Source organism: Mirounga leonina, unplaced genomic scaffold, assembly GCF_011800145.1.
Source record: "Mirounga leonina isolate KUSES-001 unplaced genomic scaffold, KU_Mleo_1.0 Mir_171, whole genome shotgun sequence".
NCBI lineage: Eukaryota > Metazoa > Chordata > Mammalia > Carnivora > Phocidae > Mirounga > Mirounga leonina.
In genome coordinates this window covers 24,094,191-24,111,585 of record NW_023270436.1, presented here as the reverse complement: position 1 = coordinate 24,111,585, position 17,395 = coordinate 24,094,191, and the positions used below count along the sequence as shown (strand labels likewise).

Below are 17,395 nucleotides of genomic sequence, written 5' to 3'. Positions count from 1 at the left end.
GGCACCTGGGGGGCACAGTAGATTGAGTGTCTGACTCTTGGTTTCAGCTGAGGTCATGATCTAAGTCGTGAAATCTAGCCCCGTGTTGGGCTCTGTGTTCGGCGTGGAGTCTGCTTGGGGCTCTCTCCCTCTCCCTCTGCCCCTCCCCACTGCACTCTCTCAAATTAAAAAATAAATCTTTAAAAAATATATATATAGGGGCTCCTGGGTGGCTCAGTCAGTTAAGTGTCCGACTCTTGATTTCAGCTCAGGTCATGTATTCAGGATTGTGAGATCAAGCCCTGCATTTGGTTCTGCGCTCAGTGGGAGTCTGCTTGAGATTCTCTTCCCCTCCCTCTCCCTCTGCCCCTCCCCCTGCTCGCACACCTGTGCTCGCTCTCTCTCTCAAATAAATAAATCTTTAAAAAAAAAAAATTACTCTCTCTCTCTCTTTCTCTCTCTCTCTCTATATATAGCATTAGGTACAAAAAAGCTACCTAAAACCTTAATAGAGCTCAAAAATAAGCAAAACAAGTAATACACTGTTTAGGGTAAAATACATATGTACTAACACTACGTAAACAAGAAAAAAACACAAAAATAGAATTCAGATAGGGGTTCCTATAAAGGCACTGGTTCTCAACCAGAAGCAATTTTGCTCCTCCAGGGGGCCCTTGGTAATACCTGGAGACATTTCTGGTTGTCACGACTCCCAGGGTGCTACTGGTATATAGTGCACAAAAGCTAGGGATGCTGCTAAACATCCCATAATGTGTGAGACAGCCCCCCCACCATCACATCACTGCGATTTTGGACCAGGTAATTCTTTGTTCTGGAGATCTGTCGTATATACTATATCATGTTTACCAACCTTCCTCACAAAATCCTGGCTGTGACACATAAAAATGTCTCCAGACATTGATAAAAGACCCCAGTGGAGGCAAGATCACCCCCCATTCAAACCACTGCTCTCAAAGGAGGCACAGGATGAGAACAAGGAAGAGCAGACAAGTGGTTTCACCAGCATGGGTAATGTTTACAGCTGTTCAGTTTGGATTTTTCCAATTGGAATAGAGAGCCAAAGAAGGAAATTCCTTTGCAAAAGTCTCTGTTGATGTTTACCAACGGCAGTCTTCTACTGAGTTTAACTTCTGCTATGTATTAGCAAGCATCGAAGCCTGCAAGTGCTAGATACTGTATTTCCATGTTTAGACCTCTTTTAGAAAAGAAAACAAAGGGGCGCCTGGGTAGCTCAGTCAGTTAAGCATCTGCCTTTGGCTCAGGTCATGATCCCAGGGTCCTAGGATCAAGTCCTGCATTAGGCTCCCTGCTCAACAGGATGTCTGTTTCTCCCTCTCCCCTCCTTCCACTTGTGCTTGCTCTCGCTCTCTCATAAATAAATAAAAATTTTAAAAAAAAGAAGATAAAACAAAAGATTGACCCCAAACTGGAGAGATCCAACTATAAAACATTAGAATTCCAGGAGTCCTTGACAATACTACAATATTCTCTACCTGGGTAAACAGTACCCATCAGGAAATTATCAAGTTTTTACTTGTTTCTGATTTGTTTTTGGTTTCAGGACTCAGACATAATGGTATGAAGAAACAAAACCAAAAGGCATTTTATCAATCTCACCCTGGTATCTTCGCTGATATAACCACACATGACCTTCTCATTCTTGACCCACAGCTCACCAGCCTGTGCCCTGAAAAGATATACACACAAGGGTTATTGCAAGTCCTACATAAAACACAAAGAAACAGGGATGACTTCAGGGTGGCTCACTGTACTCTAATACTTATCCCCATATGAGCTGCCCAGTTACAGATTTCCAGAGAGAATGCCATGAACAGATTACACAACATAAAGAATTCTCAGAGTGGAGCAGAAGTGCCCTTTCTTCCTTTCAGCTATAGGCTGGGGTGGCTGGTATCAAGATGGGCAAGTTCATGAAACCCGGGAAGGTGGTGCTGGTCCTGGCCAGATGCTACTCCAGACACAAAGTGGTCATCATGAAGAACATTCAAGATGGCACCTCAGACTGTCCCTACTGCCATGCTCTGATGGCTGGAATTGACCGCTATCCCTGCAGTAACGGCTACCATAGGCAAGAAGAAAATCACCAAGAGGTCAAAGATTAAGTCTTTTGTGAAAGTTTGTAACTACAATCACCTCAAGCCCACAAGGTTCTCTGTGGATATCCCCTTGGACAAAACTGTCCTCAACAAGGATGTCTTCAGAGACCCTGCTCTTAAACGCAAGGCCCGACGAGAGGCCAAGGTCAAGTTCGAGGAGACGTCTGAGACCAGCAAGAACAAGTGGTTCTTCCAGAAGCTGCAGTTTTAGGTCTGTTTTGTCATTAAAAATACCAAAAAAAAAAAAAAAAAAAAACCTCAGAGTATATTGAATTTTATGACAGTTCTTAATCTGGAAGTCCAACAGCAACATGCAAGTCTCAGGAAGGGCTTTGGCACACCCATGAATCCTCTGAAATCATGCAAAGTTTTCTGGGCAGAGATTTACAGTTTTTGTCAAATCTCAAAAGGGTCCATGTCACAAAAATAGTTAGGAAGAACCGACGAACAATTTTGCTCATCCCATCTTTGATATAAGTTTTTTAAGATTTATTTTTATTTTTACTTTTTTTTTTTTTTTTTTTTTGACAGAGAGAGACACAGCAAGAGAGGGAACACAAGCAGGGGAGTGGGAGAGGGAGAAGCAGGCTTCCCGCAGAGCAGGGAGCCCGACGCGGGGCTCAATCCCAGGACCCTGAGATCATGATCTGAGCCGAAAGCAGACGCTAAATGACTGAGCCACCCAGGCACCCCTGATATGGTAAGTTTCAACAGAAACAAAGTCTATCTTAATATCCGGATTAGAACACAAGCAATCAGGAGGCATGGGACAGAGTCCCTATTCAGTGGAGGCCATTCTGCTGAAAAGTTTTCATGGCAACGTCGTATTGCACTTTGGGGGCTTAATTAAGTCTTTTCCTCTGCAACTTATTAAGGGCATAAAATGGATAGCACAGCTCAAAGAGCATGGCCTTCTGAGCTGACCAGCCTTGAGTAGAACTAGTCTTGGCAGGAATCTCAGGTCTGAGTGTCCTTAACTAGTTGAATGGCCATGGGGAAATAACTCTGAGGCCCAGCACCCTTATTTTAAAAAAGGAAATAATGACATCTACTTTATAGAGCTGTTCAGAGAATTAAACCAGATACTGTGGGGAAACTATTCAGGAAAGCACTGGGATACAAGGTGCCAGAGTTAAGAGTACTAGTAGCTACCTGTATTAGCAAGAACTGTAACAATGGTAAGTATTTCTTCTTTAAAGATTTTATTTATTTATTTGCCAGAGAGCGCAAGAGAGCACCAGGCAGAGGGAGAAGCAGGCTCCCTGCTGAGCAAGAAGCCCAATGCAGGACTTGATCCCAGGACCCCGGGATCATGACCTGAGCCGAAGGCAGACACTTCACCGACTGAGCCACCCAGGCGTCCCAACAATGGTAAATATGAACACAAAATCCTATCCCAGAGAGGGATGCCTGGGTGATACAGTTGGTGAAGTGTCTGCCTTCGGCTCAGGTCATGATCCTGAGGTCCTGGGATTGAATCCTGCGTCGGGCTCCCTGCTTGGGAAGTCTGCTTCTCCCTCTCCTCACCACTCATGCCCTCTCTCTCTCTCTCTCTCTCTCACTATTTCTGTCTCTCTCTCTCAAATAAATAAATAAAATCTTAAAAGAAAAAAATGCTATCCTGGAGAGAAAGGGATAGCTGTTATCTGAGAACCTTGTAATCATCCATCAATCAACCACTCAAGTCCTTCTCTTCTACCAACCCCAGTGCAAATTCCTGCCTGGCCCTAAGCAATCAGTCCTCATAAAAAAGAAGAAAAGATAAAATCAAAGCAAGGAAAATGCTGTATACCATGAGTCACAGCTCAGGCTACCTGAGAAACACTAGACAATCAGTCAGCCTTGCTGGCTCTCCCTCCCATCTGTAAAATGAAGAAAGCTGGACCAAGCCCATGTTCTTTTAAATATGCTTCCCAACTCTGCTTTCACCAAAAGGGGTGCCTCTTGGTATTCCTTTGCCCAAGTGTGTCTGTGAGTGGACAACTGCCACGAGCTCATCTGAGAAGGGACTTCGGTTTGTTTAACATAAGGAAGGTTTCCAATGTTCCCATGATCTCTGAGTTCTATTAGCAGAAAGCACTCTGCATACAGGCTAATAAATACCGGATTAACCAGGCCTCTAACATGAGCTAACTCACCAACTTCTGCTAATAGTGTTACAAAATTTGGGCTTAGATTCCAGCCCCTCCACTCCCTGTGGAGGTCAAGCCACAATCTTTCCTTCTTTTTCTTAAGATTTTACTTATTTGACAGAGAGCAAGAGAGAAAGAGCACAAGCATGGGGAGCAGCAGAGGGAGAAGCAGGCTCCCCGCTGAGCAGGGAGCCCCACATGGGGCTCGATCCCAGGACCCCGGGATCATGACCTGAGTTGAAGGCAGATGCTTAACTGACTGAGCCACCCCGGCGCCCCAAGCCGCAATTTTTCTGAGCCAGTTTTTAAAAAATCAGTAAATGTGTTAATAAGAACCCTGCCCCATCCATCTTCTACAGCTCTTGAAAAGATCCAGTAAGATACTGTAAATGAGAGAACTTGGTGAACTGTGAAAGTTATTATTCCAATGTAAATGGTTCTTTTATAAAACACATACACACAGAAAATGGAATCTTGACCTTTGCTCCTAAACCCAAAATCTGCCCTTACCCAAACAGGAACTGAGAATGGCCCCGAGGTAGCTTCTCTTCTCTTTTCTGCTGGTTCAAGGGAAGAAAAACTGCCACTGACTGATGCAACGCAAAATCCATTATCACCCAGGACAGAGCCCAGGAGCACACATGGCTTTCTACAAGAGGCAGAATGGCACACTGCCAAGCCCTGAGGATGAAGGTGACCTGGGAGGCACTAGCCCTTGATTTATGTAGAAGCTTGGGTAGGTGCTTTCCCTCCCTTTTCTATGGAGTGAGCTGTGGGGGCTCAGTGATCTCCACTATCCTTTACAACTAAATTTCATCATTCTGTGAATGTGAAGTTAAAATAAATGCAAAGTATATTCACTGTAGTGTTATCTGCATTAACACACCTTTGAACAACCTGAATGTCCAGCAATGGCAGACAGGTTAAGTAAATTATGATGTATCCAGACAACAGAATATCATGGAACCATTAAAATCATGTTTACAAGGAGTTTATAAGCTTTTAAGTGGGAAAAAAGAATACAAAATAGTACACACAGTATTATCATCTATGTAAAAATACATGCATGTGCGTGTATGTATGAAAATAAAACACTGAGGGGTGCCTGACTCAGACAGTAGGGCACGCAACTCTTGATCTCTGGGTTGTGAGTTCAAGCCCCACTTTGGGCATGGAGATTACTTAATTAAAAATTTTTTAAAAAGGGGGTGCCTGGGTGGCTCAGTCATTAAGCGTCTGCCTTTGGCTCAGGTCATGATCCCAGGATCTTGGGATCAAGCCCTGCATCAGGCTCCCTGCTCAGCAGGGAGCCTGCTTCTCCCTCTCCCACTCCCCCTGCTTGTGTTCCTTCTCTCACTGTGTCTCTGTCAAATAAATAAATAAAATCTTGAAAAAAAAATTTTTTTTAAAGAAAGAAAGAAAAGAGGGGCACCAGGGTGGCTCAGTCAGTTAGGCACCTGCCTTTGGCTCGGGTCATGATCTCAGGGTCCTGGGATCTAGCCCTGCATCAGGCTCCCTGCTCAGTGGGGAGTCTGCTTTTCCCTCTGCTTCTCCCTCTGCCTCTCAGCCTCTCACATGTGCATTCTCTCTCTCTCAAATAAACAAGTAAATCTTTTAAAAAAATAAAAGAAAAAAAATACTGAAAGGTCACACTAAAATTTAATAGTGGTTATCTGTACACAGTTGGCTTATAGTTCACTGTAAGTTTTTTTCTTCTGTTTTTTTTTTAAGATTTTATTTAATTTGAGAAAGAACTCGAGCAAGCATGAGTGGGGGGGAGGGGCAGAGGGAGAGGGAGAAGCAGACGTGGGCCAATGCAAGAACCCTGGGATCAGGGCCTGAGCTGAAGGCAGAAACATAACTGACTGAGAGATCTAGGGGCTCCAAGTTTTCTTCTTTATACTCTGTACTACCCAATTTTCTAGAATAAATGTTTTTTTCAAATATGAAAACAAAGTTTTTGGGCTTGGGTTTTTTTTTTTTGGACAGTACATAACATCATGTATACTATATGTTCTCAAGCCAAAAGGTGGGGAGAGGAAGACAGAATATTTTGGCAGAACTGTGTCAAATGTTAATAGTGATTGATTCTGAGTAGTAATGTAATATTTCTTTTTCCTGCTTCTTTATTCTATCAAACTGTCTACATTGAGCATGTATTATATATAAAAATACTTAGCATATGCCTAGTATCTAGCATGTGATAAACAAGTGGTACTTAGTATGAATTCTATAGTTAGGAAAGACATTCTAAGAGAATGGCCACCACAGAATCAGACTCAAGTCAGAGAAGATCCCAGATGATCCTCTGCGGTACAGATTTACCAGGAAAACATCCAAACTGGATATTTCAAGGGGCTTTAACTGTGACTCTCCACACTGGTCTGTCTGCTTCTGTACAGCTGAGAAGTGAAGGCCAGAAATTATTTAGTGTTGCTCCCTCTGGAGTGTGAGTCAGAAAAAAAATTTCTTTAAGTAAAAACAGAAACCTTAGCTAGTTAGCAGTCCCAAAATTATCTGGAAAAATGAGATCTCTTCATGATGAAATCAAACAGACTAGGTTTCTAAGTTCCATATTTTTAAAAAGGCAAAATGCTAATTTTTAGGAGATAGGATTTTAGTACAATATTTTTCTTGTAAAATTTTTTTTTTTTTAAGATTTTATTTATTTATTTGACAGAGAGAGATATAGCGAGAGCAGGAACACAAGCAGGGGGAGTGGAAGAGGGAGAAGCAGGCTTCCTACCAAGCAGGGAGCCCGATGCGGGACTCGATCCCAGGACCCTGGGATCATGACCTGAGCCGAAGGCAGACGCTTAACGACTGAGCCACCCAGGCGCCCTTTAATTTTTTTAAAATACTGATTGCAGGGTTTATTTTTAACATTTTGAAGAATACATTGGGAATTTAGTTAGAGAAAATAAAAATGTTTACCTTTGAAGGAAAAACGATGCTTCAAAGGCAAGGTCTCAAGGTAATGAAACGGTCTCATATGTCCTTAAGTATTAATTAAATTACTAGGTAAAGAGGCTAAATTACAGAAAAACTCAATAATTATGACTTTATATAAATAACGACTGTCTTTTGTTATGTGAGGCCCAGAGCATCTTTTTTTTTTTCTTTCTTTCTTTTTTTTTTTTTAATTTGCATGCCTCCTTGTAGGAAGGAAAGTGACTTTTGATTCAGTGTAGGAAGACTATAAATATATAGTCTTCTGGAGAAATAGTAAAAGACTGTGGTTTACATTTGACTATGAATGAGTAAAATATTAGGAGAGATCTTTGAAAGTCTAAACCTGACATTATGTCAGGGTTTTCATTTCTGTATCTGGCACCATGTGGATATGGGCACTTGCACAGAAAAACAAGAAATTTAAGAATGAAAGGTATCTGAGTGGGTTTCTAAACCAGAGCTCAGCTAACTATAGCCTGCAGGCCAAATCCAGCCCATCTCCTATTTTTATGTGGCTCACAGCTAAGAATGGATTATATATATATATATATTTTTTTTTTTTTTTTTTTACTTTTTTTTTAAGGTTTTATTTATTTGTCAGAGAGAGCACAGGCAGGGGGAGCAGAGACAGAGGGAGAGGGAGAAGCAGGCTCCCCGCTGAGCAGGGAGCCTGACGTGGGACTCGATCCCAGAACCCTGGGATCATGACCTGAGCTGAAGGCAGATGCTTAACTGACTGAGCCACCCAAGCATCCCTGGATTTTATATTTTTAAATGTTGGAAAAAAAACGAAAAACAAAAAATTTGCAACAGAGACCTGAGACCCATGTGGCCCAAAGTGTAAAACATTTACTTTCTGGTCCTTTACAGAAAAAGATTCTAAACCAACCATTTCATTTTGCAGAGGAGTAGATACAGAGTCTCTCTGACCTGCCCAACATCACCCCCACTAATCACTGGCAGTGCAGGAGTAGATTATAGGTTTCCTGACTCCTGGCCCACCACCTCGGAGAGACTAAGTTGTACTGGAAAGCATGAATCTAGGTTGCATTTCTTATTTTGCTCGAGGCTTAGTCACTTCTTGGGCTGTGCTTTAAAATCTTTTACTAAAATTTCTCAAAGGGGCGCCTGGGTGGCTCAGTTGGTTAAGCGACTGCCTTCGGCTCAGGTCATGATCCTGGAGTCCCGGGATCGAGTCCCACATCGGGCTCCCTGCTCGGCAGGGAGTCTGCTTATCCCTCTGACCCTCCCCCCTCTCATGTGCTCTCTCTCTCATTCTCTCTCTCTCAAATAAATAAATAAAATCTTAAAAAAAATAAATAAATAAAATAAAATAAAATTTCTCAAAGAATCTTGACCCTCCAATTTTTAAACCATCCCCTTTTTTGGGGAAAAAAATTAATCCTTTATCCTTTCTTTCCTTTAGGATCAATAGTTCAGATTAACCAATTTGCCCTAGCTGATGATGAAATGTTCTTTACAGAAAGGATTCTGGGAGCGCCTAGGTGGCTCAGTCAGTTAAGCATCTGCCTTTGGCTCGGGTCATAATCCCAGATCCTGGGATCGAGTCCCACATCGGGCTCCCTGCTCAGCGGGGAGTCTGCTTCTTCCCCTCCTTCTCCCTCTGGGTGCTTGCACGCTCTCTCTCTCTCTCTCAAATAAATAAATAAATAAATCTTAAAAAAAAAGAAGAAGAAAGGATTCTGGCTAATAAAGGTAGGAAAATTGACTGAATTAGAAAATCACCATCTTGCAACAATCATCAATGGGTGAAACCATTAGGTGAAAAGTTGATGGGGAACTTCATAATGGAGGACGAGACTACCTCACTGGAACCCACTGGTCAATCCTAGTGCCATTAAAAATGAGTCTACCAGGGGCACCTGGGTGGCTCAGTTGGTTGAGTGTCCGACTCTTGATTCTGGCTCAGGTCATGGTCTCGGGGTCCTGGGATCGAGCCCCACTTTGGGCTCCATGCTCAGCATGGACTCTGCTCAATATTCTCTTGCTCCCTCTCCTGCCCCCACTCGCTCACTCATGAGCTCTCTCTCTAAAATAAATAAAATCTTAAAAAAAAAAAAAAAAAAAGGTGAGTTAACCAGATGTAAACATGCTTGTGTTATACATAATAAATTTCAGGTAAGAAACCATTTCTTCTAAGGAGAAGGATTTGTTTTTCATTATACACCTTTTTGCACTGTTTGAAGGCCTTACTCTGTGGACCCTGTGCTTTTTGAATTAAAAGGGCTTTCAAAAAGTCCCTTTCTCTCTCTTCTTTACAAACTGAAATTTAGGAATTATTTTAATAAATCAAAGGCAGTACAATATGGTTAAAAAGGCAGCAAATCAGGAACTACTGGGCTAGTCATTTTGTATCTCCAAGCATGTTTCTTAATCTGTAAAACGAGAAGGTTTGATTAAATACATTCATCTAAGGCTTTTTCTAGTTCTAAAATTATGAAGCTATGCTTCCTTTGCTACAGAATACCATGTAGCTTCAGCAACTTCCACTCATCTTAAAACTACTATAGTCCATTTGGGATTTTTTGGTTTGTTTTAGCAACAACAGTCTAACCTTTTATGTATTTATTTATTACAATCTAACCTTTTAAGCTATCGTATATTTTATTATATGTACATCCACATGCCTCAAATGCTGTATGTAGCCCAGTTACTGCACTAGATCCTACTCCCAGGTATTAGCTGGTAAGTCAAGAGTGATGTAATATCTACCTGATGCCAGCAAATTCCACCTTCTGAGTGATATAGGCACATGTGCTGACCTAAGGAAGATAGAGAAACAGACAGAGAGAGAGAGAGGATATGAGATTCAACAACACATCAAGGACATAAAAGGTCACAAAGAAAGTTTCCTGCCTTTCTAATTTCTTCTAACAACCCAAGGTTCAATTAACAAGGGAGTAATAGATTTATCCCATAGGCAAACCTGCTGGGGCAGGTATAACAGTAGGTTCTTAAGAGTGTGACAAGTATAGACAATAATAAAGACCAGATGGAAAATAAGTGCCCAGCTTCACTAACATGTTTATCTTCACATACATTTGCATACATTTCTATATTTACATACTCATTTAATTACACATTTATTTATCATTTTAGCTCTCGTTTTATAGAATGGAACCCTCCCCCAACCAATACAAAATGAGCAAACATATTTTTTTCTGAAAATATACACTGTATGGAAATTCTACCTACAATTTGTTGCTTCATAATGCTCAAAATGCCCAATAAGAAAAATTTTCAGCACCAGCTCACAATGAACTGATCATTTTAAGTAGAAAATGTTAATTCAAAATAAATAAATCAGGAAAATGGGAGAAGGGTACGGCAAAAAGCAGTCTAACTGGGAAGCGACAAGATCTGGGTTCTAGCGCGGTGTCCACTGCTGACTATAGCTTTTTAGTCTTGAGTAATCGCTTATCCTCTCAATCTCAATTTTCACATAAATGAAGAGTAATAAATACCTGTCCATGGGGAGGTGACAGGAACATGTGAAAGCTAAAGTTCCATTCAAATGTAAAATAATATTATAATTTCCCGTTCTAACCAAAAATGTGGAGTAAAAATCTATAAACAAGCAAAACAAAGCTCAAAAAAACTACAAAGAGAATGGAAGAAGATACACAAAGGGTTTACAATAATTATCTGTGATGCTGGAATTAGAAATGATTTTATACCCTTCTCCCTACTAAATCTCTACAAGGAAAATGGATTAATATAACAGGAAAAGTAAGAGACTTTTTTTTTTTTTAATCACATCTTACCAAACTTTTCTTTAATCGCCACATATCCCCACGGCCAATATATTGATCCTTAAAGGTTAATTCCACTAGGTCAAGGGTCACATCCTAAAAGGGATAATCAAATATATCTCTCTGCGTTACTCTGCCACACTTCATCTTAAGATAATGCACACTCACCATGCAGAAACCTTTTAGCAAACAAGAAAACTACTAGAAGAACATTTGATAACTGAACACCGACACATAGCATTTCATCCTGCCAGAAAAGGCTTTTGAGTACAGATGGTAAGTCTACAACAGATGCTACAGCAGCTGGATCATGACTAAGTGCAAAAAGTACCAAAGTAATAATTCTGTGTTTAGTCTTGATTCTGGCACATACATAGGACATTGAGCTCTGTGCTTTATTTCTCTAGATAATGTCAATGATACCTTTTAGACAATGATTTTTACCTATTACAGCACCATTTCTCAACTCAGAAAAAAAAGGAGAACACCTAGAGAAATTATAGTATTTTAATAGAAAATTTTACATTGAGCTTGACATGTACCTATATATAAAGAATCTTTTGAGGAAAGCTTTTAAAAAAGGGTGAGGGCTTTAAATGCAACCTATGTAATACCTATAATCTAAGTGACCTATATATGACCACATATTTAAAAGTCCAACACTATACTTACATAACTCATTATTTCCTTAAAGACCTAACCTTTTAGGAACAGTATTAATCATTCCCCAAAAGATATTCAAGTCCAGAGCAAAGACATACCTTAGGGTCTACAACATTCACATAAACATCTTGATAAGGTCTTAGTCGGAACACTTGAGTCACAGTCTGGTCCACACTAATAGTTTCTGAAACAGAAGAAATCTGGATCAGAGAACATACTCTGAAAAAGAAGGTAAATATATACATATATTTTCTTTTTTTTTAAGATTTTTTTATTTATTTGAGAGAGAGACAGAGAGCGTGAGAGGCGGGAGGGTCAGAGGGAGAAGCAGACTCCCTGCTGAGCAGGGAGCCTGATGTGGGACTCGATCCCGGGACTCCAGGATCATGACCTGAGCTGAAGGCAGTTACTTAACCAACTGAGCCACCCAGGTGCCCCCAAGGTAAATATATTCTAATCTATAAACAGTCATTTGACAAGCAACACAAATGATCCTTGGCCATGGGCAAGAAACAGTCTCTGCCTTCCAACATCTTAAAGCTTAGAATGTTCTGCTTTTTAGGTGAAACAAGCATGTGAAATAAGACCTGAGCCTTCAGCAATTAAAAAATGAGAGAGAGGAAAAATAAAGAAATTAAGGAGCAATATAAAAAAGTTCAAAGAACTGTGAAAATTCAGAAAAGGAAGGAGATCATTTCTCGTTTGGAATGAAAGTAGCTGAGATAGTTAAGGGAGAAACAAACTTTTCAATGAGCCCTTACATCTGGTAAGTAAGAAACATACCAGATGGCAGGAGATGGGGTGGTGAGGAGGAGGAGGAAACTCTTAGGATTTGGGTTTTATAAAGTGCTTCCACATCATACTGAATTATAAAAGTAGTGGATATCACAGTCCTTTAGAGCAAACCAGAATCTTCTTTTAAGTACTATTTAAGGAATTACCTAATTTGCTATCAATTAACATTTTGGTTCCTTGAACAGCATGGTACACTCATTAGAGGAAAAAAGAAAGGATCTGATCCAGAATGAGTAAGTAGAATGGCTGCTCTGGCTCCCCCACTTACTGACATCGAGCAAGCCAATTCACCTCGGTGACACTAAGTCGCATCCCTCAATCAAGAGTTGTGTGGGAAGATAAAAAGAAAGAGACATTACAAAAAGCTCCTTGTACAGTGCCTTACATTTGTGATAGGTAATCATCAGTATGTTTCTTTACCCTCTCTCACCCAGAGTAGGTACTTAACAAACATCTTGTGAAAAAATACAATATTTAGGAAAGCACACTTTGCCAAATTTTTTTTTTCTTGAATTAAGAATAAAGCTTCACCTAGTCAGGTTAACTTTCCTCCTGACAATAAAGATGGTTTCTTCAGTGCCCTTAGGATGCTGACAAATGCGATTCCTTGGCAGTTTTGAAATCTGACAATTTTTTTAGGCGAACACATTTTGACAAGGAAAGAAGTACTATGCCCTCATTCCCTGAGATTATGAAGAGACTTTCCTTACCGTTTCTGGAACAGTTTCTCTAAGCGTAAAAACAAAAGCCTTAGAGAAGAGAGGTGAAATTCTTACCTTTCTGTAGATCTTCCTTAAGTGACTTGACCTGCAAAAGCAGAGGGCTGGGGGAGAAAGCAACAAAGAGATGGGGTGCTGTAAGCTGTAATTAACCAGCTTTCTTCACCCCCTACAAAAGGCAAACAGATCCCTCTGGATATATTGTAACCTACAGCACAACAAGGGGGGGGGGGAGGTTCTCTTAGAAACAAAGAAACTCTGCACTTGCCCTCCAGAAATGGCTAAATGCTACACAATTTCTCACAGAGTTGTCATCTTGACTTTAAAAACAAAAAGAATAGACTACTTTTTAAAAGATTATTGGTTTACCAAATCCTAGAGGACAGAAACAGTTTTATGTAAAGGCTAAGAGCTGTCCTGCCCTGGAAGCCCCTTAAACAAAATACTTGACAACAACAGGCTGCCCAGTTAGTTCCCTTGATCCTAATGAGATGTTTACCTGTATTCATCATTGGGGTGAGCAATCTCCACAATGTCTCCAAGCTTGATGTGAGGAAACACTTTAGGGTTCATGACTAGCTCATCATCTGAAAGACAATTTAGCAATCTCAAGCAGAAAACAGACTCACTGGGCGACAGGTTGTGGTATACATTCTCATGTTGGGTCCTCATGACCTCATCAGGTTAGTATTACTACCCCATCTCGAAGATGAGGTTCCATTTTAAATCACAATTCAGATGAACTAAAGGATTCACACAGAGACACAAAGCTAGTGAGTAGCTGAGTTGGACAGTGTTCGGGACCTTTGTCTTCAGAGCCCATGTTCTTTCTACTACCACCCCACTGATCCCAGGGAAAAAGCAGCCCTTGCTCTCTGGAACTTAAACCTCTGGGATTAACACTTTACTCCCTCAAATTATCACATACCTGGCGTATCCCAGGAACAAAACAGCCTGAGTCCCACAAATGCAGCACCATCCCTGATATTTATAGTGTTCAAAGAATTTCCAAAAATACTGTCATAATGTGATCCTCACAATAAATCTTTGGATCTAACAGAAGTGAAGAAATGACCTAGGTGATAAAGTGACTTGCCTAAGGGTAAACAGCTAATAAGAGCCAGGACTGATTACTAGCCCAGGATTCCTTCTGCTTAAAGCCCACCACCTCTCATATGTCATAAAAAAACAAAACAAAACAAAACAAAAAACCCACAAGCCAAGTAAAATGCCCTAGATTTTGGAAGGCAGCACTTGATTAGGGAAAAACTTTGGATACCAGTTCACATGGTATGTGAGACTCTTAAAATATAGGGAGGACATAGTTTCATATGTTTATCTACTCCCACCCCCACCTTCACTGGGGGTGGGGAGAACGCTTTCATATATAACAAACTCAGAACCATAAAGAGGGAGTGATTTTTTTTTTGTCTTAATTTTGAGGGAAAGATACAGCCTTTAATTATGCTAAAACCATGACACATAAGTATATCTAAATTTCAAATATAATCAGACCCAACAAAAGCTCAGCCTAGGAAAGCAAAGCACTGGGTTAATCCCAAATTTTATTTGGTATATTGCTTCCATTGACAGTTTTATGCCAAATCCTCTATGATGCCTTCCCCTAACTTCCATAGTCTGAATTAAACTCCCTGAGCACAAATTCCACTGTTTCATTTTACCATTTCCTTTTTACATATCTGTCTCATCAAGCTAAAAGCTCCTTAGGGACAAGGGACCTTGTCATATTCATAACCTTTATGTTTAGCACAGATGCGCACCTAATTTTGTTTGATGTGTTTTTATTTAAAGTCCTACAGGAGACAGTATAGCACCTATCTTTGTTTTATACACATGAAAAAGTAGACTTGTATACATTGTATATACACTGTATATACTATATCCTTGCATCCTTCCCTCTGTCAAAAGTTATTTCTGGGGCACCTGGGTGGCTCAGTCAGTTAAGCAGAGTCTGCCTTCCGCTCAGGTCATGATCCCAGGGTCCTGGGATCGAGCCCCGCATCAGGCTCCCTGCTCCGCAGGAAGCCTACTTCTCCCTCTCCCACTCCCCCTGCTTGTGTTCCTTCTCTCGCTGTGTCTCTCCCCGTCAAATAAATAAATAAAATCTTAAAAAAAAAGTTATTTCTGTTGTCTACTCAATTCTACCCCACAAATGTTCAGGTGGCATCAACTGCATACAAAGTCTACTATTAACAAGAGACTGTGCATTTTAGCAGAAATTGTGTTTTAAATATAGCAATGCCTGGTATATCCTTGTCCTGGTAATTATAATGGTTATATTTACTGAGTAGCACTGAACCTGGTACTCTACTAAATACTTTACATACATCATCTTACTCAATCCTCACAAACTTTATGATATCGAAACTAGTGTTTTCCCTTTTGGGGAGTCCTTGCCCTTGGGAGGCTTACACATATACAAGAGCAAATCCAAAGTAAAATACAATTTTAAAAAGACTCATTATGTTGTTAATTCCAATTTCTGAAGCAAATAAGACTGTTAGGACAAAAAGGAAAATTATTCCTTTACAAAAAGAAAAATCAAATCATATTACTAATTGCCATCCTATTCTTCAGATTTATAGACCCAAGGTACTAAGAAAAACAGAGAAACTTTCTAATGTGCTTGAAGTTGTAGATAAGGTAAACTAGGGGCTTGCCTGAGGTCACAGGGAAAGTTAGAGGCAGAGTTGAAAAATCTGGTTTAGTACAGAACAATATGCTTTGTCCCGCTCCTTCTCACTATGCCTCCAAGCCAGGCAAAGTTTCATGCTTTGATCATACCTGTCTAATGTGTATCTACTACTGCTCTCATGTAATGTAAGTTTCTTTTATCTGCCAAACCAGTGCAGACTACAATTTTATAAGACGTATGCAATAAACATGTAATATAAAATACAAATAAATGAAAGGTAGTAGACTGGCAACACTCACAGTGTTCCTTAAAAGTCAGAATACAAATGCTTTTAGGAGGGGCCTCTGCTCTCTGGTGCTACTGCCCTCCCTGCAACTATATTATACTTGCTGCTTCACTCAGTTAAGTTGCCTCTAGCCTCTATTGTCACATGAGTCAGTGTGTCATTTTCAAGGCACTGCACACACCAAGAACCTCAGCCAATTTACACAACCCCCAAAGATCAATCAATACTGACCACTGCCCCCAAAGCCCTTCTTGTGGATGACGAGTTTGTAGACCTTTGTTGTTCTCATCTTGTACTGTTGTTTCCTTCAGCTGTTCCAAGCTTGGGGGAGAGAAGTCATCTTGCCTCTCTGCCACTGAAACACAAAAAGGCTAGAATGTCAGACTTTTCCTTGCAATTGCTCTTTGATTTTAGGCCATTAAATATACTGGTATTGTTCAGAGGAGAGGTAGCACCAACCCTTGGATGAAATCACTCCTCCAATTACAAGGAGGGTTAGAGGACAAAACAGAATCTGGGAACTAAAGGGAATTTGGGCCAGGGTCTGTTCCAACCTCCAAGAAGATATTCTATCACACCCTAAAGGGAAAACCTGTATTAAATTGGGCACTCACTGCCTTGTCTCTAACTAAAGCAATAACACCCAAATACTAAAGAGATCTTGAAAGAGGTTAGCGCACTCATTTTGTAGATAAAGAAAGGGTGGGCCAGAGCAAGGGACTTGCCCAAGGTCACTCAGACACTGAGACACTCCCACCGTTCACGTTTCGCGGTCAGTTTCCTGGGCAAGGAGAGGATAAACAGGAGGGAGGCAGCGCTTCGTTCCCTGAACGTCCATCTGTACAAACTCTCAGCGGCTCCTCCTCCCCACCCTCATTTCACAGCTGCGGCCACTAAAGCTCAGAGAGGCACGGAGACTTGTCTAAGATCACACAGCAGGATGGGGAGTGGGGTCAGGACTCGAACCTGGGCCACCACCCCCTCCCTCATACTCCACAAGCCCGGGCCCGGCGAGCAGCCCCACTCACCCGCAGCTCGGGAGCCCCTTCCCTCTTCAGGCCGGGGCTCCGAGGGCCGGACCCTCCCGAGGTCCCCCGCGCCTCCTCTGGACGCCCCGCCCTCGCCCCCACAGCCCTCGCGGCTTCCGTGCCCAAGCTCAAAGCTCCTGCCGGCCCGCCCCAGCCACAGAGTGCTCACCTGAGAACCCGCGCAGCTCCGGTGGCTCCGCCCCGCGGCCCCGCCCCCTTCCCGCCCACACGCCCCGGGCCGCTCTGGCCCGGCCTCCGCCTCATCTCGGTGTCC

The 17,395-nt window shown here is 41.4% G+C and overlaps 1 protein-coding gene and 1 pseudogene across 11 annotated transcripts in view; one reads left to right on the top strand and one right to left on the bottom strand.

Moving 5' to 3' along the window:
• DEPDC5 (DEP domain containing 5, GATOR1 subcomplex subunit) overlaps positions 1-17,333 on the bottom strand; it is a 122,378-nt gene extending 105,045 nt beyond the window's left edge. For 3 of the 11 annotated variants that reach the window (XM_035017450.1, XM_035017454.1, XM_035017457.1), the window contains exons 1-8: positions 17,291-17,333; positions 16,325-16,448; positions 13,651-13,738; positions 13,209-13,255; positions 11,736-11,821; positions 10,987-11,070; positions 9,935-9,984; positions 1,618-1,687 (exon numbers count right to left, since the gene is read on the bottom strand). In XM_035017450.1, the coding sequence (XP_034873341.1) occupies positions 1,618-1,687; positions 9,935-9,984; positions 10,987-11,070; positions 11,736-11,821; positions 13,209-13,255; positions 13,651-13,738; positions 16,325-16,382 (483 nt within the window). In that variant the 5' untranslated portion in view covers positions 16,383-16,448; positions 17,291-17,333. The other 8 variants (XR_004681454.1, XM_035017453.1, XM_035017456.1 and 5 more) reach the window with 4 other exon arrangements.
• On the top strand, positions 1,920-2,328 carry LOC118018681 (annotated as a pseudogene).
• Positions 17,334-17,395: the final 62 nt, after the last annotated feature.